The following is a 21,556-nucleotide window of genomic DNA, read 5'->3' as shown; positions in this document are numbered from 1 at the left end:
TGGGATCAAATCAGAAATCAGGATGGCTTCTCTAAATCAGGGATGTCCCTGGAAAATAGGACACTTGCGAGGGTGTGGGCATGTGCCTAAAGTTGGATCAAGTGGAGGCATGTTTGAATCCAGCACTGGTCAAAGGGAGAGAGAGAGAGACAAACAGGAAGTACTGTATGCTCCTTTCCCTCTAGAAGATGCAGGGGAAATGACATCACACAGAGCCCTCTCTACCGATTGTATTTCTATTGTCTGAGTATCTGCCTATCAGCAGTACAGCTCTATGGACTTAGCCCCTTCTCACTGTCTTGCCCACCCCCAGGACTATGGATGCAGCAATGGCCCTGCTGTTCCATGAAGGGGTGGTGGTGTACGACACCCTAAATTCAAGTTATTTGCAGTGAAATCCTAACCACAGATGCTCAGAAATGAGTACTTTTGAATTCCCAGGTAAGTGGACTGCAGCTTGACTCTGGTTCCAAACCAGTGTCTTTAAGTTTATCTTAAGGAACAATTTAAGGAGATTATGTAGTTAATGACCAGCCAGCCTTGCTTGATGATTCCATCTTTCTGTAATGTGAAAATAATCAAAGTTAAAGCATTTCAGTAGAATAAAATAAGACTTCCACACTTTTTCAGTGTCACTTCATCCCAACGTATACAAGAACATGTAAATTTGATGCAGGATTTAAAATAAGTATCAAACAGTTGTTTTAATAAATGGTGTCGTCCCCGCCCCCCAGTCCAGCATTCCTTTCCTACCAGAACTGACATAGAAATCAAATTTGCACCCACCCAGCACATCCCATAAGTATGGGAGAATCCCAACATACAATTATAATCAATTAAAATGTAATGAACTTTGCTTTAAGATCTGCTTGTTAATGGCCCCTACATGTTGCATAATTAAGACCTCCTCCGCCAATCCTAAATTTCTCCCTCTCCCAAACAAACTCTCACAACAACATGTTAAAGAATGTTCTTGCTTTGAGGTGCCATTAAAGAAAAGGGGGCCATAATGCATTTCTTTGTTCGCGAAAAGGGGCAATTATAAACAAGGAGCAACCTAGCTATTAAAGGGGTCCCTTTAAGAGGTCTCCCAGCTCACAGAAAGATGGAGGCTTTCAGCTTAGGTGGGGGAGGGAGGAGAGACACTTTTAAGAGGATCTTTATCTCTTTGGGTGGGGGAAATCTCCGTATAATTATTACTGGACCAGCCGATCTCTTTAAAATACATTTGGGAGCTGCACAGAATCCTTCTGTAGACTTTTGCATTCCCCCAAGAGGGAGCAGAGGGCTCCGCTGGGTAACCATCGGTCTGGCTGTGCAATGCTTGCGAGTGCTCTCAGCATATTTGGAATTGGGTGTGGGTGTGTTTCCCTTTGCTGCTGCTCTCAGTGTTGCATCTTACGCTGTGTACACATTACCAGCTTAGAAGGCAGCTAGGTCATTATTTTTCTCAATTCCAATCGAAGCTGGGGGGGGGGGGGGGACGGGACACACACATCAAAACGCAGTAAAAGAAACTATGGATGGCGGCTACCGTCGTATGCACATTGCTTCCCCAAACCAGCAGTGGAAACACACTGGGTGCAGAGTAAATGGGAATGCAAACACAGCCTTAAGTCTTTCCCTTTGCCTTCCTTGCTGCCCGTTTTTGACCCACCAGTACTGCAAACATATACAGTGTGATTTACGGTTGTGCCCCAGGTGTGTGTGTGTGTGTGTGTGTGTGTGTGAGAGAGAGAGAGAGAGAGAGAGAGAGAGAGAGAGAGAGAGAGAGAAAAGAAGGATTCCTTTGCTGGAATATGCTATCTTTCATTTATTTATTACACATCTATCTCCCCCTTTCATCTAAGGCGCTCAAGGTGGTTTACATAGTTCTTCTCTTTCCTCATTTTATGTTCACAAAAAAGAAGGCTCAGGTAGGCTAGGCTGAGAGACTGTGACTGCTCCAGGCCGGGGTCACCCTATGAGCTTCATGGCTGGGTGGGGACTTAGACCAACATCTTCTGGGTCCCAGTCCAACATCACACTAGCTCTTTCCCTGTTACTTCTATTAAGGAATGACTGCTGCTTGATGGCAGGGCACAGGTTCAACCCCTACGTGCTACAAAAAGAGCTGAGGAAGACTCCCTTCTGGAATTCTGGAGAGCTGATGCCAATCAGTGTAGATAAGACTAAGTTAGATGGATGAAGGTGTAAGCAGACTCTTATGTTCCTATCTGATCTGATAATCAAAGGTATACTGCCTTGGACCATAGAAATTCTGTTCTGAGTGATCATGACTTAACAGCTGTTGATCCTCCTCTCCATTGTGGGTTCCACTTGGCTTTCACAGTCCCTCTGTCAAGATGTCTAATCTGTGTTTAAAAAGCTATTCCCAGCATCCTGGAGAAACAAATTCCATGAATTAATTAGGCGTTGTACTTCCTCTCCTTCTAAGGAGTCGGCATAGACAAAACTGATAAATGTTTTTAATACTGTTTCTTAGATTGTTGTAAGCCTCCCTGGGACCTCATGGTGAATGTCAGTTAAAAAATCTAGATGATGATGATGATGATGACGATGACGATGATGAAGCCACCAGCAGGCATACCATTTCCTGTCACAGTGCTGCAAGGATGGGAGAATTTATACTTAATTGGCTCAGATGGTGTCATCTTAAGCCATCATCCATTATATAGCTGTATCTGTAGATTATGTCAGTTCTCTATGTGCTTTGGAAACCAGAGATGTAACCTGTTCGCTCGTCCCCATATGTCTCGGGTCCTCAAACTTCTCATTAGCAATGCCCCTGCTGGCAGGCCTGCAATGGGCATGGAGTCGGACAACGGGGACTTCTCGTCTGGTGGCTGATGATCCCTGGGGTGCTGGTGGAGTAGGTCAAGGTGCGGGTTGCTGTGGCAAATTCGCAGGAGCTGCTGCAGAGGATGACGGGAAAATGTTTCCTGAAGTGTATTAGAAAACCTGGAAGATCCCTCAACAAATCCGAGCAGAAATGTGTTCTGATGTGCATGGACTGTTCCATGGATGCCTGGAACACTGTCTCACAGGCCTACAACTCCCGGATGCAGAGGAGATTTGGGGTGGACATACTGCTTCATTTGCAACTAGTGCATGTACCATAGCTTCCTGCTGAAATCCTGTAACTTCACACAACAAATCTTCCGGGGTGGGGTGTTGTTGCTTGGTGCCACTTATCGCACAAGGATGCCCCTCCAGATGGCAATAAGGCTGTAACATTGCGGAAGCACCACAGAACAGCTCATAAAGGGAAACGTGTGAACAGTCCATTATATATCCAGCATGAATGCACTATTATTGTGTCATTAATATGTTGCAGAACGCACTCTCAAAAAAACAACACCAGTCTGGAGGGGCTGTGGGAGGGATTCAGTGGCACCCCAGAACTGTAGGCTTACGCATTTAAAATGAATTCAAAGCATTCTGGCTCTAGTGCAGCAAATCCACTTGTAAAAAACATAAGGACTTTTTGCAAGTTTGACAGGTGAAGGGGAAATGCATTGAAAAGTGTGGGATGAACTAATGGCTATGCGGAAGATGCTGGAACACCCTGGAAGCATTTGTTGAGGGCCAGATATAATCTAACTTCCACGTAAGCTTTGTACAAGCAAATAGGTCATCTGGAGGGGCCCTACATTTTCCCTTGTGGGTCCATATTAAGCCAAAGTACTTGACTATAATCTAACTTATTTCCATCAAAGCTAAATTGGTTTGCATCTAAGTCCTTTAGCTTAGCTATGAATTGGGCTGCTGTCCAGCTATTCTGCAAATGTAATATTTGGAATTCATGGGGTGCTTCCAGTGTGTCACTATTTTGGGGTGGGATTCAATTGCATACAGGAAAATTCAGACCGCACATTTACACTGAATGAGAGGTCCTGTGCAACAGACTCTCTTCCCAAAAAGATTTTCTGCAGTAAGGGAAGTGATGGTAAAATGTACTGGAATTGTGGGATAATGCTTGGTTAGACATGACATCCTCTAACCTCCCCTGCAAACAGATCCATAATGAATCCCCGTTAAATAGCTAATATTTTCTAATCTCCCTGCAAACAAATAAAGATGAATGATTCCTGTGTTGCAGGGGGTTGGACTAGATGACCCTTGAGGCCCCTTCCAACTCTGCAATTCTACGATGTTATGAATGGTCAATAAACAGATTGTCTGGAAGCTCCTGTAGATTCAGAACTCTTCCAATGCCAGAAAATTCAGCTCTCTGCCTTAAAAGCAGGCTCACCCACCAAACTACAGACAAAAACCAGATCAGTCTTTCATGTGTCAGGAGTGGAGAGCAATTGTCCATCAGAATGGGGACTGCAGAGCAAATGCCACCAGATGATTTGAGCAAGTGAATCGGTCCACACACTTATAGAGGAAAATCATAACTTCCACAAGTCCCAGGTCTTTGGAGAGAAAGGGAGGAAGTCTTTTGTTTTTTAAAAAAATATATATATTTATTAGGTTTTTACAAAAAATAAAAGTACATAACCACCACAGAAGTAGAAAAAATGTAAAAAGAAATAAAGCATAATCAAAAGTAACACATAAAACAGATCAAAACACAGAAATATAAAATGCAGTAAAGAAAAATTCCACCCAACCAAGTACAAAAACATAAAAACTCCAACTTTTTCGATCATACTTAATTAACTTCCTTTCTTGACTTCCTCACGCCTCCCTTTTTTGTGTTCCTCTTTACCCAATCAGATACAGCAAATCCTTACCCTCTTTCAGATCTCATTTCTAATTATTAAGTTCATTCTATTATGTCACCAATCTTTTCTCCTCGTACTTAATCACCTTTATAATATTATTTACTTTCGACATAATATCACTTTAATCTTTCCTCCTTTTCTATTACATTTTGCATACTTTTTAAGCTATGTCCCTAATGCCTTATTATTTCCAAATCCAACATTATTTTAACATTCATAAACTTTGCAGTGTTTCTGCAGATAGTCTTTAAACTTCTTCCAGTCCTCTTCCACTGATTCTTCTCCCAGGTCTCGGATTCTGCCAGTCATTTCTGCCAACTCCATATAGTCCATCACTTGCATCTGCCATTCTTCCAAGGTGGGCAAATCTTGTGTCTTCCAATACTTTGCGATGAGTATTCTTGCTGCTGTTGTCGCGTACATAAAAAACGTTCTATCTTTCTTTAACACCAATTGTCCGACTATGCCCAAGAGAAAGGCCTCTGGTTTCTTAAGGAAGGTATATTTAAATACCTTTTTCAGTTCATTATATATCATTTCCCAGAAAGCCTTAATCTTTGGGCACGTCCACCATAGTCTTTTGGTCCCCTGGACTAGTATAAACATGAGCCAAATACAACCACTAGATCTTTTCAAAATAATTTGGGGGGTGGGCTGCAACATGGCACCTTCCACCTTCTAGAATCACAGGTGGCATTCCGCATGCTGATGCTCCAGCTCCCATAGGCCGACGTGACAAATGATCAGCGTTGATGGGAGCTGTCCTCAAGCAACATCTGGAGGACCCGGGGGTCCCCATTGCTGCTCTAGATTTTGCTCTGAGCCTAAGAAGGGAAGGCAACCCCACCTCCCTCCCAAGACTGAGTACAATCAGACATTGTGTTGGGAAAATATTCCTTTCCAACAAGGTCATGCATCAGGTCTAAACTGAAGGGCTCACTCCCACACCTTGTTCCCAACTTAGTGATATATAGAGCAACAATGTATAACCTAATACAGTGGTACCTCGGGTTAAGAACTTAATTTGTCCTGGAGGTCCGTTCTTAACCTGAAACTGTTCTTAACCCAAGGTCCTATTTCTGGGTTAGCGGAGTCTGTAACCTGAAGCGTCTGTAACCTGAGGTACCACTGTAATACAGAAAAGTCTGCCTCTGAGCACCAGCAGAGAGCATTAATTGCCTCCAACTTCCCAAACACCAGGCACAACTTCTGGGTGAAACGGCTGCCTTGAGGGGGTCTCAACCATTTTTTTTTAAAAAAGGTTAATAATGAAATACAGTACCAAGGAAGCAGGGACTTTCATGAACTTTTTTTCCATCTCTTGTGTGGAAGTGTGTGGAACTGGAGGCAGGGAGATTGGCGAGAAAGAAGAGGCAACAGGATGTGGGGATAAACATGCAACTCACTCCGGCAGTTTTCTGTGTGTTTTGACTGGAAATTGTTTGCAGAGAAGGGAGAGGCGGCGCTCTGCACTTTGCCTATTAAGAATCGGAAAGGGGGGGGGGAGTAGTTGTGCTGCCCGCACAACCAAGATAATCTGCCTGCTAATAATTATAATTGTGGCGGGAGGTGAATAATCATCATCGAAGGTAAATTATTTCTCCTTAAAAGCAGCCACAGGCTCGTGACTGAGCAGGCGCGGGGGGAGGCGGAGAGAGGAGAGAGGTTTTTGGCATCTGATTCGTGATCTCGTTAATTTTTTTCCCCTTCCGCGATTGACCAATCCTGGGAAGGGAGGGAGGGGGGAGGAGGGCTGGTCTCTGATTTTGAATCTGATTGGGCGAGAGGAAATTTTGGGAAGGGGCTTAGGCAGCCAAGGTCTCTTTGATGGCGCTGGGAAGGGGGGAAAGGAAGAGAGGGGGCCGGACTGGAATTGATTAAGTTGGGAGGAGAAAGAGGAGAAGGCTGGGCGAAGCGCAGCTCAGCCCGGGGGCCCTCCTTTGAAACGGACTAATTGGGGAGCGAAGACACAAAGGGACGCGAAAGGCGCTCGGAGAGACGCACAGCAAGGAAGTTTCCCGCTGGGTGAGTGGAGTTGCTCCCCTGGATCTCCCAGGCGGATCCCCCTCTTCACCCCCCCCCCCGCAGAAAACCAACTCGGAAACTTTTGCCAGGACCCGTGTCCCTCGAGGGAGTGACAGATCCCAGCTCGTCCTGGGGAGGAGACGAGTCGATCGGGTGTCGGTGAGAACCGAGGGGGGGAGAGAGCCACCATGCGCCTTGCCGACGCGTCCTTGGCTCGCTGCCTGGCGCCGCCGCTGTTGCTGCCGCTGCTGCTGCTGGGCTCCTGCCGGGCCCAGTTTCATGGGGAGAAGGGCATTTCGATCCCCGACCACGGCTTCTGCCAGCCGATCTCCATCCCTCTGTGCACCGACATTGCCTACAACCAGACGATCATGCCCAACTTGCTGGGGCACACGAGCCAAGAGGACGCTGGTTTGGAGGTGCACCAGTTCTACCCGCTGGTGAAGGTGCAGTGCTCGCCGGAGCTCAAGTTCTTCCTGTGCTCCATGTACGCGCCCGTGTGCACCGTCCTGGAGCAGGCCATCCCGCCGTGCCGCTCCATCTGCGAGCGGGCGCGCCAGGGCTGCGAGGCGCTCATGAACAAGTTCGGCTTCCAGTGGCCCGAGCGGCTGCGCTGCGAGAACTTCCCCCGCCACGGCGCGGAGCAGATCTGCGTGGGGCAGAACCACTCGGAGGAAGGCGGCTCGCCCGCGCTGCTCACCAGCGCCACCCCCATCGCTGGCCAAGGAACGGCGGGCCACCCCCGCTACGCCACCCTGGAGCACCCCTTCCACTGCCCGCGCGTGCTCAAGGTGCCCAGCTACCTCAACTACAAGTTCCTGGGCGAGAAGGACTGTGCTGCGCCCTGCGAGCCGGCCAAGCCCGACGGACACATGTTCTTCAACCAGGAAGAGATCCGCTTTGCGCGCATCTGGATCCTCATCTGGTCGGTGCTGTGCTGCGCCTCCACCTTCTTCACCGTCACCACCTACCTGGTGGACATGCAGCGCTTCCGCTACCCAGAGAGGCCCATCATCTTCCTCTCGGGCTGCTACACCATGGTGTCCGTGGCGTACATCGCCGGCTTTGTGCTGGAGGAGCGGGTGGTGTGCAACGAGCGCTTCCAGGACGACGGCTACCGCACGGTGGTGCAGGGCACCAAGAAGGAAGGCTGCACCATCCTCTTCATGATGCTCTACTTCTTCAGCATGGCCAGCTCCATCTGGTGGGTCATCCTCTCGCTCACCTGGTTCCTGGCGGCTGGCATGAAGTGGGGCCACGAGGCCATCGAGGCCAACTCTCAGTACTTCCACTTGGCCGCCTGGGCCGTGCCGGCCGTCAAGACCATCACCATCCTGGCCATGGGGCAGATTGACGGCGACCTGCTCAGCGGCGTGTGCTTCGTGGGCCTCAACAACATTGACCCCCTGCGCGGCTTCGTGCTGGCGCCGCTCTTCGTCTACCTCTTCATCGGCACCTCCTTCCTGCTGGCGGGCTTCGTCTCCCTCTTCCGCATACGGACCATCATGAAGCACGGAGGCACCAAGACGGAGAAGCTGGAGCGCCTGATGGTGCGCATCGGGGTCTTCAGCGTGCTCTACACCGTCCCGGCCACCATCGTCATCGCCTGCTACTTCTACGAGCAGGCCTTCCGCGAGCACTGGGAGCGCAGCTGGATCAGCCAGAACTGCAAGAGCTTGGCCATCCCCTGCCCGCTCCAGTACACCCCGCGGATGAACCCCGACTTCACCGTCTACATGATCAAGTATCTCATGACGCTCATCGTGGGCATCACCTCGGGGTTCTGGATCTGGTCGGGCAAAACCCTGCACTCCTGGAGGAAATTCTATACCAGGCTAACTAACAGCAAACACGGGGAGACGACCGTTTGAAAAGGGGGATATCGAGAGGTGGGGGAAGGAGAGAGAGAGACTTGGTTTGCCTGCCCCAAACTTTGAAACAATTATGAGGAAAAAACAGGGGGCCCCCACCCCGGATGTGCTCTGTGGGGGTATGGGGTTTTTTTTTGCAGGGAGGGGGAGCCTCTCTCTGGAATTTGGGAAGTCCTGTTGCACAGAGCCGAGACCTTCCTTTTGACAATCTCGAGAGAAAACGCGGAGGCACGGGAGGAAAAGAACGAGGGAGAGAGACCGAAGTATTTAAAACTGTCTCCTTTTAATTAAAACTTTTTTTTTTGCTTTAGGTTTTTATTAACTATTAAAGGGTGTCTTTTGTAATTAAAATTGTAAATAGCATTTGTAAATTTAATTATATATTTCTATTTAAAAAAAGAGCGAGAGAGAATGCCAGCAAGGACCCAGAAACCTAGGGAGAGGGTCAAAGAAAGGAAATGGTCACCCATATTCTTCTCCCCCCCCCCTTCTTTGGGTACTATATATATATTTCCCCTTTGCCTTAGCCATACCATCATCACCCCTCCCTCTCCATGGAGCCACGAGGACTGCCTGCTGTTTGGGTTGGCCCCTTAATAGGACATTCTCGCTTAAACTTTTCTGAAGAGCCAGGCTTGGAATTGCTCCCCCACCCCCTGCAAAAACACATCGCCCACCAACTCCTCTTTGGAGACTACAGTTTTTTGGTACGGTTCCAGGAAGACTTCTCCCATCTCTCTCATTTTTTCCTCTCCACTTCTGAAGGTTTGCAAGTAACTTTCTGCATCTATGAAAACACAGTGTCGGTGGCGGTGGGATGTGAGTCCTTTGCTGAAAATTGGGCCCTGGCTGTGCGGATCTCCTTATGGTGATTTCTGCTAAAGAAAGAAATCTGCTGCAAGAAAAGGGTTCCCCTCTCCCTCCTGCCTTAAGCTGCAGAGTTCTTTTTTATGTTGCATTTGTACATTTCTATTCCCCCTTCCCTTTAGATGTTTTGTACAAAAGGTGTCTTTTTAAAAACTACATTTCCTGTATTAAACAGACTTGTTCTTTGCAAATTCAGTTTTGAGTTTTTTTCAGAAACAGCAGCAGCTTCAAAAGCAATCTGTTGGCGAGATGTCCCTCAGTCAAATTCTATAAAGCAGTTAAATGCTGCAATGCATACTTCAGAGACCAGCACACAATGCCTGTTTGCCAAAGGGATGGATCTGTTTTTTTTCTTAAAGAAAGAACCTTTTTAGAAAGGGACGCTGGAAAGTGCTTGATGACATTTTATAAAGTTTTCAAGGAGAATCCCCATATATATATATATATATATATTTGCTTTCGTAGATTGACAAGGCGTTTATTTAACTTTTGAGAACTGGTACCTTACGTTACCAGAAATTCGGCAGAGAGAAAAAATTATATTTTGACTCAATTTTTTGTCTTTTTTTTTTTGGTGGGGGTATGCTATTACTCCTTCCCCACCTCCCTTGCCAACTCTCAAAAAAAGTCAAAAATATTTGGACAGGTTCTTAAGTGACTTTATGAGGAAGTATCAGGTTTGTGTTTTTTGTTCAGTAAAAGAGTGGTGTGTCTGGTGGAAATGTTGTAGCATTCACAGCATTAACTAATTTGTTTGGAAGTAAGTTCTGCTGATTTTTTTGATAGAATGGATTTCTAAAAATGTTTGTGAGACCACAGCCCAAGGCTTCCACTGAAATCTATGTGCGTTGATGCACGTGTTAGAATTCGTAATCAAACAGCACTTTCTAGAAAAAAAGGATGACCATGTGCAGATAATCATATGTGACAATTGCCTACACATGCATTTTGCTGAATGTTATGTAACCTCTTGAAAGATTTAATTGCCACCTCATTGTTCTATTTCCCGCTCCAAGTAAATCTATTAGGGGTTCCGGTGCCCTTTGTCACAACAGTGAAAACATACATATAACAGCAGCCCAATCTTTTGAGCTTTTTGCTCAGAAATAAGTCCCACTAAGTTCAGTGGTTCTTGCACCGAAGTAAACTGCAGCCTAAATTTCAGTTCTCTCAAGCGGAAAATTAATTCCTGTATTTTAAAAACAGTTAACGTCTTTTTTAAAACCTTCTAATGAATTACTTAAACGTCTTTGCCTCCCGCCAATCATTATCCCTCTTTTAAATTTCTAAATGGAATTCTGTTGATTTGGCAACAATCAAAATTCAGTCCTAGCTACACACATATACACAAAAGGTCGTTTTTTGTATTTAAAGTAAGCTCCTAAAAAGGCTTTATAGAAGTCACTCTGATCCTAACCAGAAATCAGCTAGAAAATTCCACCCATGCTTGTGAGATGATAACACCTCTAGTAATATATCTCTTTAAAGCAGAAGCAGTACACTAAAGGGTAAAACTTGGAAGTGGGGAGGAGAATCCCATTGTCACTAGCACATATATTCAAAAAGGGGGGGGCATGAAATAAAACTTTCCACCTTCAATTCAGTTTAATTTCTCAGTGGCAGGAGGGAGCACATACATCATCCCCACCCAAATCCTTTTCCAGCTTTTTGTGGTAGAATTGTGACTCTGAAAGAGTTGTTGTTGATGTTTCCTTGTGTCACTCAGTTGCTTTTTAAAAGGTAACGGATAGAAATAAATAGTTTTGCATTTTCTTTTGCACCAAAATGTTCCTGGAGGAAGCAACTTACTGGTCCTGCGGATTATGGGACTGGTGTGTATACCCAAAAAGATTGGGGGGGGGGCAGAGAGAGAGAGTTGTAAAGCACTGCAGCAAGGAATGGGGTGGGAAAGAAAGAGAGAAAGAGTGCACAACTTTGCATTCCACATTTTAAGCCTCCTTAACAGAACGAGGGTGGAAAAGAGAGCCTCCAGAACGCACCCACCCACCCCCAGACACACGCATCCTCTTCCATCAGAGAAGCGAGTGTGGTTTAAAGCCAAAAGTCAGAGGGCCACTAAAGCAAACCAGATGGACATTTGGAAGGCTGCAAACATGTGTCCAGTATCAAAGCAATCCAGCTAGATAGAGGAGGAGCAAATTCCATCTGGTCTAATTTAAAAAAAGAAGTTGAATGGGATTTTCCTCTTGGTGTTTGAATGCGGCCTGCCAGGGAGCATGCCAGCCCCACTACCACCCCCTTGTCGCCACTTAAGAGTGGCTCTTTTGCTACTCCCACTAGATTATTTTTTTCCACGACAACTGGTGATTTGGGAAGTTCCAAGAGAGAGAGAGAGAGAGAGAGAGAGAGAGAGAGAGAGAGAGAGAGAGAAATGGAGTTCTTTCTACTGGCTCCAAAATTTACAAGAGGGGGAAAATGGACTTAGAGGTTTCGGCGACAAATGGCCTTTTAAACTTTCTCTTTTCTCAAACCGAAGAAGTGTGTGAACTTTCTCTCTCTGCCACACACCCCACCCCCCCGCCACTTTATTTATGTGACCCAGTTTTGGAATTCCTCCTTCCTTTCTAGGTGACTTCAGTGACACAAGAGCACAACTCTCGAGTCGGCCACAGCGTCATCACCAACTGCTACCCCATGGGATTGAGCCCTTAGTTCTGCTGCCAGGGCCTCTTTCTGTTTTGTTTTTGTTTTGTTTGGTAAGAATTGCATTTGCCAAAAGTTTTTCTGCATGGCTCATATTCCAGCATTCTCTCCCCCCCCCCCGCCCCGCTCCAACTCTCAGACCTGTCTTATGAATCTTTCAAAAGCACCGACAGATGGATCTCATTAGTTTCCTCTTTTTTGGCAAAGGTACCTCAGCCGCTCGCCCCACACAAGAAGGGACTACACCCAAACTTTTTGCGCCCCGCTTTCCGAGCTCTGTGGACAGAACGACGTGCAACGTGGACCCGAGGCGGGGAGTGGAGTGGCCTTCCTCTGCCAAGGAATGCCGAGGCCAGGAGTTTAACTCTCTCCCCCTCTCCCCATTTTGCTCTTAATTTAATCCTTCTGGTTTTGTAAGCCTAGAAAAACAAGACCATCTAATGTCAAGACAGTTTATATCAGGCGGGTGCCTCTGTGTGTATGTGTGTGTGTTTTAACAAAAGGCCTGAAAACCTTTCTTTTCTCCCCCCCCCCCTTTCCACCCACCTCTTCCCCTGGCCTCTTGCTAAGTGCATACATAACTTGGAGCTCAGCAGAAACCCCCTCCCAACCTCTCCTTGCTCATCCTAACCATTTTTTGCTTGCAATTCCAATTTGGGGGAGCAGGGTGGGAGCAGAGCAGGGGAATCTGTTGGAAATAAAAGTTTGCTACCCTACACTCAGAAAGGGCATAGCCTTTGCCAGATTCCCCACCTTGCTTTAAAAACCCATTTCACATTCTCTCTCTGTCTCTCTCTCTGTGGAATGATCACTCCCTCCCATGCCCCCAAAAGGAGTTGCACAGGACATTTGTGTGTTCCCACTTAAAGTTGACACACGGGCTTTGAAATGGAGATTTGTCCCTCAGCAGAGCAGCAGCCTGCTTAACGCATTAAGAATCCCAGCTGCCAGGGGGAAGGGAGAAAAGGGGAGAGGTTTGATCTGCACTGGGTGGATTCCTCTCTTCTCTCTTCCTCCAACCCCCCCCCCCCAGTGTAAGACAAGAGTGTGGGGCTGTTTGTGCAATAAACTGCTACAGACCTGGAGCTATTTGGAAGAGGGGGGGGCGGTGGAATATGAAATTCCTTTGCAGCAGACGGGAAGGCTGTCCAGTCCAGTCGTGCAGACAAAAAAGCCCTTCTTTAAATGACTCACAGTTGCAAAGAGTCAACCAGAGCTGTTTAACGAAAGAACACGAAGGAGGGGTTGGCGAGCAACTGGATTCCCAGCCAGGCTTCTGTTCCAACTCCCATCAAGATGGGCTTTCTGGTTATTGGAGCAGTTGCCGTGCTTTAAATGTGCCTCCATATCCTCTGCAATGCCTTTATCCGGCAAAGCCTCCTCTGCATGCAGACTCTTATGAGGCTCTTTATAGGGTACTGTGCAGTTTTGCCAAAAAAACTCAGGCAGGGAACTAACAGAGGGAGGGGGGAGAGAGAAATTCCATTTCCCAAAAATCCTAGTACCGTCCAGAATGTGACTCACTGCAACAGCAAGCTGCACTAAATTTCTCCTATAGAGTCTGGATTCAGTGGTGAAGCCCTTTGATCAGTCTTCAGTGCTGGGGTTCCACCATGGAATGTATCTTAATCCCTCAAACGCCCAAACCCTTTATACAGCCAATCGATCGCTGCCAGTGAGGGCCTCCTGCAGATACCACCTTATCAGGAGGTTCTTTAATGTTGTGGTCTATTAGGTGCCTACTTAAAAACTTTCCTCTTTGAACAACAAGCCTTTAAAACCAAGATATTTCCCCATCTGCAAGTACATTGGAATCGTTCTTGAAAATGTTCTTTAATACATTCTCATTGTTTTATCGCTTGATGTTTGCCATCCTGGCCAGCTTTGGAAGGAAGGGTGCAATATACATTTAACAAATAAGTAATATGGGATGAAGACAGGCATAACATAAAAATGTAACTCAAGAGAATGTCGCTGTACCTGGGTTTCAATGGAAATTACCAATGTGCATAGCAGTGAATTGAAGTTTGGCTCAGTGTCAGATTTGGCCCTTTCCCCTATGCTTCAGGTAGTATGTCCATTCTTTAAAAAAACAAAAATCATTAAAAACATCACATGAATATTCATGTATGTAGGCTTGTATGAGCATTCATTGCCTTAATTATGCAATGACAACAACAAAGAAACTTATTTTTACATGTGCGAAACTGCTCGAGGGAGTTGGGTAGGGGGTGGTTTCCTGGTGGCATCACAGCAGGGGGCAGGGCAGAGGACAGGACAGAAACAGCATCATGCAAGCAGCTGGTTTCAGTTTCAAACCTGTTCAGAGCTTGGCCCTGGAGAGGAACAGATACGTTTCGACAGAAGGCTGAATGTTACTTCCTTCATCACCCAAAGAAGAGTACCTTCTCACTGACAACACTGAGTAACCATAACCAGTCTCCAAATCTAGGATTGCAAAGTAGGGATAGGAAGATCTCAGGCTTGCAGAATCTACTTGGTTTTTTTTACTAGAATGCCAAGATCCACCAACTGAAGTTGGGTGCAAAAGACATAGAATTGAATAATTCTCCGTCCGAGGGTTTATTCTGAGTACCTAATTGAAACTGAGCTCATAGTTCTTTCACACAAAAATCTGCTATTTACTGTGCACATCCAAACTTCCCTGATTACTTTTTTTCCAATCTATCCCTCCCTGCCCTACTCTCTTCTTTTAAGCAGTATAATTACTGGTAAGGCAAGGTAAAGTTAAAGGACCCCTGGAAGGTTAAGTCCAGTCAAAAGTGACTATGGGGTGTGGCGCTCATCTCGCTTCAGGCCGAGGGAAGCCGGCATTTGTCCACCAACAGCTTTCCGGGTCATGTGGCCAGCATGACTAAACTGCTTCTGGCGCAACGGGACACCATGACAGAAGCCAGAACACACAGAAACGCCGCTTAGCTTCTCGCCGCAGCGGTACCTATCTGCACTGGTGTGCTTTTGAACTGCTAGGCTGCCAGAAGCTGGGACAGAGTGACGGGAGCTCACCACTATCACATCCCTATAATTACCGTACTAGTAGATCTTGGTCTACCTTCTACCACCACCACCCAGGTCCCCACCAACCCAAGCTTAAAGGAAGATATAAGCATCCATGCTTCTTCTATAGAAACTGACTTCCGGTGTAGTTTTCTTCAGCACTTACAAGCTTTGATCCCCAAAGCCCCATCCCTTCAAAAAGTTAAGACAAGAAAGCTACATGGGGCATTTTAATGCCTGCATTTGTTTGGGAAAGATGTGTTGACAAATTAACGTGGGCAATTCCTGTCCTATCCTCAAGTTACATTTACAGGTTGGAATTGGATGATTCCTAAAAGCCTTTGCTGGGAGTGGCTGGAATTAACATGGGTCCAGCAAGAACCCTGCACTAGTAATGGTTCTAGATTACTATAATGTGCTGATTGTGGGGCTACTGTCACGCCTCATTTGGAAGATGCAGACAGTGCAGCATGCAGCTGCTTACTGGGGCCCTCAGCTTTGCACATAACTCTACACAGATGTTGGAAGATCTGCACTAGCTGCCTTTTAGGTTCTGAGCCGGATTTAATTTTTTGTGGTTCATGTTTTAAACCCTAAACTACTTAAGATATTTATTCTTCTATTAAGTGGTATATAATTTTTAGGAATGAATTAATATCTGCCAAAACAAGGAGGAAACTGGGAAGATTGGGAGGGAAGGAAGGAAGGAAGGAAGCAAGCCTAGTCAGAATTCTGGGCTCACAGGCTGGTCCTACCTGGTATGTACTGATTTATTGATTATAAGATTAATGACCATGGCTTTCTAATCCATATGTATTACTCAAGACATCTTACAATAGTTCAAATCACAATAATAAAATACAGCAACAATTAAAACATAACAGAGCTGGCCTGCGGTTGGCAAATGAAAGTAAAAGTACTTTAATCTGACAAATGAAAAGTCTGCTAAAATGAAAATATATTCACAACTGATGGAAGGCAACCAGAAAGGAGGCCAATTCTGGTGCCAACACTAAGAAAGCCCTAGCCCTCGTCCCAACCAAACTTGTGCTGACCATGGATGAGACACAGTGAAGGGCTCCACTACTTGATCTTAGTTGAATAGGCAAGGATAATGTTTACATCTGCCACAGGGGACCTCAGACGACTGGACTCTACCCTCACAGCCGTAATGGAGGCCTGGATTCTAACCCTTCAGCCAATCACAGCACATGAACAACATGATATGAGACATAGCCAAGGAACACCATTGCCACTTTGATCTATTCTCTTGCTTATGAACTTCAGAGCACAACAGGTGGTAACTTAGCAGGGAGTTCACCGCTGAGAGGGCACACAGCATAAAAGTCCCCAGGTTCACAATGAAATCATTGCCAACATTGTCTTCTTAGCAACCTTTCAGGTACTCTACCTCAGGACTTTGGATGCCCAACAGGAATCACAACTCTGCAGCTACAACTGGAGCTGCAAGGCTGTTGGAAAGAAAGGGAAGGAGGACCACACTTCAAAGCTTCCATCCCTTTCCCCAACACCTCCAAATCTTCCCCAAAAAAGGGGGTGGGAGTCCCGAGATCGCAAAACACCCAGGCCCACAGGGTGTCTCCCATTCCCTACAGGGAAATGGCATGTACTGTTTTATCCACCCTCCATTACTCCACTCATGGTAGCAGTAACCCCCTTAAGGAGAGGACACAGATAAATATGTACCATACCAAACAGGGGTTGCTGTTGACTTGAGTGGATCACAGGCAATATTGTGTCAGGAAAATAACCAACAGATACTGGCAATTTTCCTGAATGGGGATGGGACAGGACAACCTGATAGGATGAAGGAAGCTGAAAGGCATCCTGGGGGCAGGACAGGCCACTCCCTTTAACTCAAGTTCATGGGCCACAAATATGCTCCTTTTTGCCTTCTGAAGTTATTGTTACCAGCTTAACCCCTCAAAAGGGACTCTTGGCTTTGCAAAGGTCACATTCAGATCTCTCCAGGAGTGCATCTCCTGTTTCATCTACCCTTTGACTTTCCCACTGAGCTACCCCCTGAGCTTGCTTTTGTAGCTACCGTTCTTCTTATGCAAGTAGTGGCTTTCTCGCAGCCTCCACCCCCCACTCTCCTGCAAAATGCTGGCCCCAAAACACACAAAGGCGGCAATACACATGTTTTGTGGGCAGTGTTGTTGAGTTTGTCTGCATAGAGGCATTGTTCTTACTACAGGGCTCCTAGGACGCCTCCAAGTTCTTCATATAGCCCTTCAACTACTATGACACGGAGACTTTTGCAGGAGATGGCGCAGTAGTTTCATTTTGGCTTCCTCCTTGGGTGTTGTGGGGAGGGTATTGTGTGCACTGGATTAAGAGTGATGTCATGGCATGGTGGCTGCCTGGCATAGCAAGAGCAGAAGATCACCCAGTACTTTCCACTGCAATGTTTTACATCTAAGCAGCAGGTTTTTGTCAACTTGTACATTGTAATCTTACCTAGATTACTGTTATAGGTACCCCTGACCGTTAGGTCCAGTCGCGGATGACTCTGGGGTTGTGCGCTTATCTCACTCTATAGGCCAAGGGAGCTGGCGTTTGTCCGTGGACAGCTTCCAGGTCATGTGGCCAGCATGACTAAGCTGTTTCTGGTGAACCAGAGCAGCGCACGGAAACGTTGTTTACCTTTCCACCAGAGTGGTACCTAGTTATTTACTTGCACTCTGACATGCTTTTGAACCGCTAGGTGGGCAGGAGCTGGGACCAAGCAATGGGAGCTCACCCCATCATGAGGATTTGAACCGCCAACCTTCTGATCAGCAAGCCCTAGGCTCTGTGGTTTAGACCACAGCACCACTCGCATCCTTACTGTTACCCTCTTATAAAGCTTAGCTTGGTCACCTCAACCTCACCTCTTGTACAGGATTGTATTTTAAGCCAGCAATGGACCACTTACCAATTATATCTTATTCCTAGGGATTTATATGCAGAGCAACTGAGCTTTTGCAAGCAGCTCTGATAGTAGCACTTGTAAACACTGTTCTGCAGAGGTCTTGCAAAGTGTTCTGGGTTGCTCTAAAGGTCGTTTTTCTGCAGAGTCCATTTCATTAATCTCATTCCTAGCCATATTGCTCAGGACAACACAATTAAATGTCAAAGACTCATCAGCGAAGGTGAAATATCCTACAACAAGAACCTTTTCAGAAATATCACATAAGATGGAGGCTATGAGTAATCTTTCAGCAGTGTTAGAAATCGTGGCAGTTCAATAGTATCAATACTGAAATGCTTGGTCTTTGCTCCCTGCGTCCCCAGTCCCTTGTGACATTTTGTATGGTCTGCAAATCACAAAAGACAGAAATTTTGTATTTTTTAAAAGCTGGGATTCTGGGCATTGTGAATCCAGAAAACAGGAGATCAACCATAATAGTCTACCCACAGGCTAGAAAAAAACAGACAGGGGAACTGCCCTTGCTTCGAGGGGGAGATGGTTAGCAGAGGGACCTCTCTCTCCTCTGCCTTGCCGTTCAGTCTTTCTAAATCACTTGAATTTTGTCAGATTCAGTGACTGATTTCACTGAAATTTGCTAAGCAATGTTATAACAAACCGACTTCGCAAATGCTGAGCTTAGCTGAACCAAGTCAAACATTTTGCCAGGTAGCTTCTCTGCAAGTACACAGGCACCTCCCCAGTTGTGCATGATCAGCACATGTGTGACTGCTGACATGTGTGCCATTTTTGGCACCAAAATGGGGTGGGAGCAGAACAGGGACAGAAATAGATGGAACCAACTTGTGCAGGAACCCCCGTGTAAGTGGGGATCCTCCTGGATAAAAATATGCTTTATGAAATCCAGGGGCAAAACTAGGCTTTATTTCACTTGGGTCAAAGACCCAGTTTGGCACGCCCCCTCCCATGCACATTTACATACACAAAGACACACACAGAGGCCGAGAGCCTCAATGGCGCCCCTCTGGGGGCTTCACCTGGGGGAAACAACCTGCCTAGCCCATAGCTACAGCACTTGCAAGGCACCATTTCTGGTAAACTTTGCTAGGCCTCAGCTGTTGAATCATTCAAATTAGTCTCAAAAGCTAACCAGGAGACATACACATGTATGAAGAATAAAGACCCTAAGTCACAATTTATCCTTAAAGCATTACAATGAGCAATATCTTAATGACTTTCCTTTAGCATAGAAATACATGTGGCATGATTGCAAATAGAGAGTTTGGTCTGGCAGCATCAAACTTCCCCACATCCCCCTGCCATGGATGACCCCTTAGGAAACTGAGGGCTCTCTTAATCCTTTGGGGGATTTTCCTGAAGTCAAAGCCACAAGGGACTACCTCAGAAGATAGAATCATAGAATGGAAGGCACCCTGAGGATCATCTGGCCCAACCCTCTGACTGAATCAGCGCAAAATCAGCGCAGAACTGGAATAATATGATATATCCTGTTGGTTCCAGGCACAAGTCTAACTGCCACATTCTAGACAGGGGGCCTAATCTGTGGCTCCCCAAATGTTGTTCAGCTACAACTTCCATCACTCCTGACAGTTGGCCATACTGGCTCAGGCTATTGGGAGTTGTTGCTCAGCAACACCTGGAAGGCCGCAAATTAACCATCCCTATTCAGCAGAAGTTTCTATACTGTCTTCATGCTCCAGTGTAGAGTGAATTACAGTAATCTATGGATAGGGAACCCCCAGACGTTCCCTTCAGCCCCAGTCAGCATGGCCAATCGTCAGGGACGATGGGAGTTAGTATTATTTATTACATTTCTATCCCACCTTTTGTCCCAGGAGCTCAAGGTGGCAAACATGATGTTCCCTATGTTATTCTCACCATCACAGGAAGGGGCTAGGTTTGGGTTGGTTCACCCAGGGATTTTCATGGCTGAATGGGGACAGAAGTTGCTCCTGGCCACCACTGCCACCTGCATGTCCATAAACAAGGATGGAGTACCCCTAAACTGTTGTGATGGCCTGGGATTCGGACTCGGATGCTGAACCTGAGGGATCCCAGCCTGCACAGGATTCCCCGCCTCCAGAACCAGCTGAGCCGGGGCTGGGGCATGAGCCTGAAGGTTCCTCACCTGTCCTGGATCCTCAGGTGCAGGCACCAGCTGAGTCTGCTCTGGCTCCTGAGTGATGGAGGACCTATTGCCTGCAGGTGCTCCACTCTCAGCCCCGTCAGAGAAAGCTGAGGTTGCCTCTGGGTCCGCTAACCCTCCAGCCTCTCCTGAGCTGCAGAGGCTCAGGGCAGAGAGGTGGAGGGAACTAAGTTCCTGCAGGAGGAGTGCTCGCCTCCAAGCCAGGAGAGGCAAGTCACCTGAGGATCGGGGCCGCCCTATGCCTCGGGGCAGATAAAAGACAGACAGCCCCAGTCCCAAGTTGTGGGAGCAACATTGTTGGTTGCTAGTTGTTGCCTGAACCCGGTCCTACTTTCCTGCCTGAACTCCTGACCCGCCCTGGCTCCCTGCTTGTATGCCTGTTCCTGGCTTCACCCGACTCCCTGCCCTGAACCCAGCTTCAGCTACTTCGGACTGCCTCCACGTTGCACCTTTGACCATGGACAGGACCTGGACCTTGCCTCTCGGGTAACCCACGGAACCAGCACAACTGTGAGGCTGTTTCTTCAAGGGAAGGGCAAACCTGTTTAGAACAGGTTGAATATCTTCCCCAGTTCCTCTGAACCACCAAAACAACAGCTGCTTTCATCACATCCGAGGTACGTTTCACTTAGTTCAACCTCTTCCGTTTCAAAATGGCCTCCAGGCACCAGTTCAGAACTTCCACTGTCTCATCCCAGCCGATGCCAGATTAGATCATGCAAGAGCTCTAGTGCTGGGTGCGACTCTTATGTTGATGGCAACACAGCCCAGATCTCCATATGACCTCAACTGGAAGTTTCATGTAGATTTCAACAAGTGATTGGGACAGGATGGAGTCTTCTGGAGATGTATGTGTCAAAGGCCATGGGCTAGAGCAGAGTCCCCCAGCACCACCTTCAGAAATTTGCCCTTTAGGAAGGATCGTAGCCCCCCCAAAACTCAAGCCTGCCAGGTGACCCAGAAGGATACCACAGCACACCTTCCCATTTATCTCCTGGTGTAAGTAATTTTTATTTATATAAGTATTTGTATACTGCCATTCATTTATATGAATTTGTATACTGCCCTTGAAGCTGTCCCAGAAACTCCAGCGGGTACAGAATGCTGCAGCGAGGCTCCTCACGGGGTCTCTGCCATGGGAGCATATTCACCCAGTGCTTTTCCAGCTGCACTGCCTCCCGGTGGAGTACAGGGTCAGATTTAAGGTGCTGCTCTTGTCCTTTAAAGCCCTTCACGGCCTAGGACCCTCATACCTACGGGACCGCCTCTCCTGGTATGC

The 21,556-nt window shown here is 46.8% G+C and overlaps 1 protein-coding gene and 1 long non-coding RNA gene across 8 annotated transcripts in view; one reads left to right on the top strand and one right to left on the bottom strand.

Annotated features, from left to right (window-relative positions):
- Positions 1 to 222: 222 nt before the first annotated feature.
- LOC310830280 overlaps positions 223 to 21,556 on the bottom strand; it is a 67,528-nt gene continuing 46,194 nt past the window's right edge. For all 7 annotated transcript variants that reach the window (XR_014557528.1, XR_014557529.1, XR_014557530.1 and 4 more), the window contains one exon: positions 223 to 561. This is a non-coding gene — a long non-coding RNA (uncharacterized lncRNA). The remainder of the gene's footprint in view (positions 562 to 21,556) is intronic.
- FZD2 (frizzled class receptor 2) lies at positions 5,777 to 9,687 on the top strand. Its single transcript, XM_083709478.1, has one exon. It carries the CDS (start codon positions 6,947 to 6,949, stop codon positions 8,627 to 8,629), a length of 1,683 nt encoding a protein of 560 aa, XP_083565604.1. The 5' UTR covers positions 5,777 to 6,946; the 3' UTR covers positions 8,630 to 9,687.

The sequence above is a fragment of the Podarcis gaigeae genome, assembly GCF_964106915.1.
Source record: "Podarcis gaigeae genome assembly, chromosome: 13".
Classification (NCBI taxonomy): Eukaryota; Metazoa; Chordata; class Lepidosauria; order Squamata; family Lacertidae; genus Podarcis; species Podarcis gaigeae.
The sequence above is the reverse complement of the archived record's forward strand: the minus strand, read 5'-3'. Positions and strand labels throughout refer to the sequence as shown.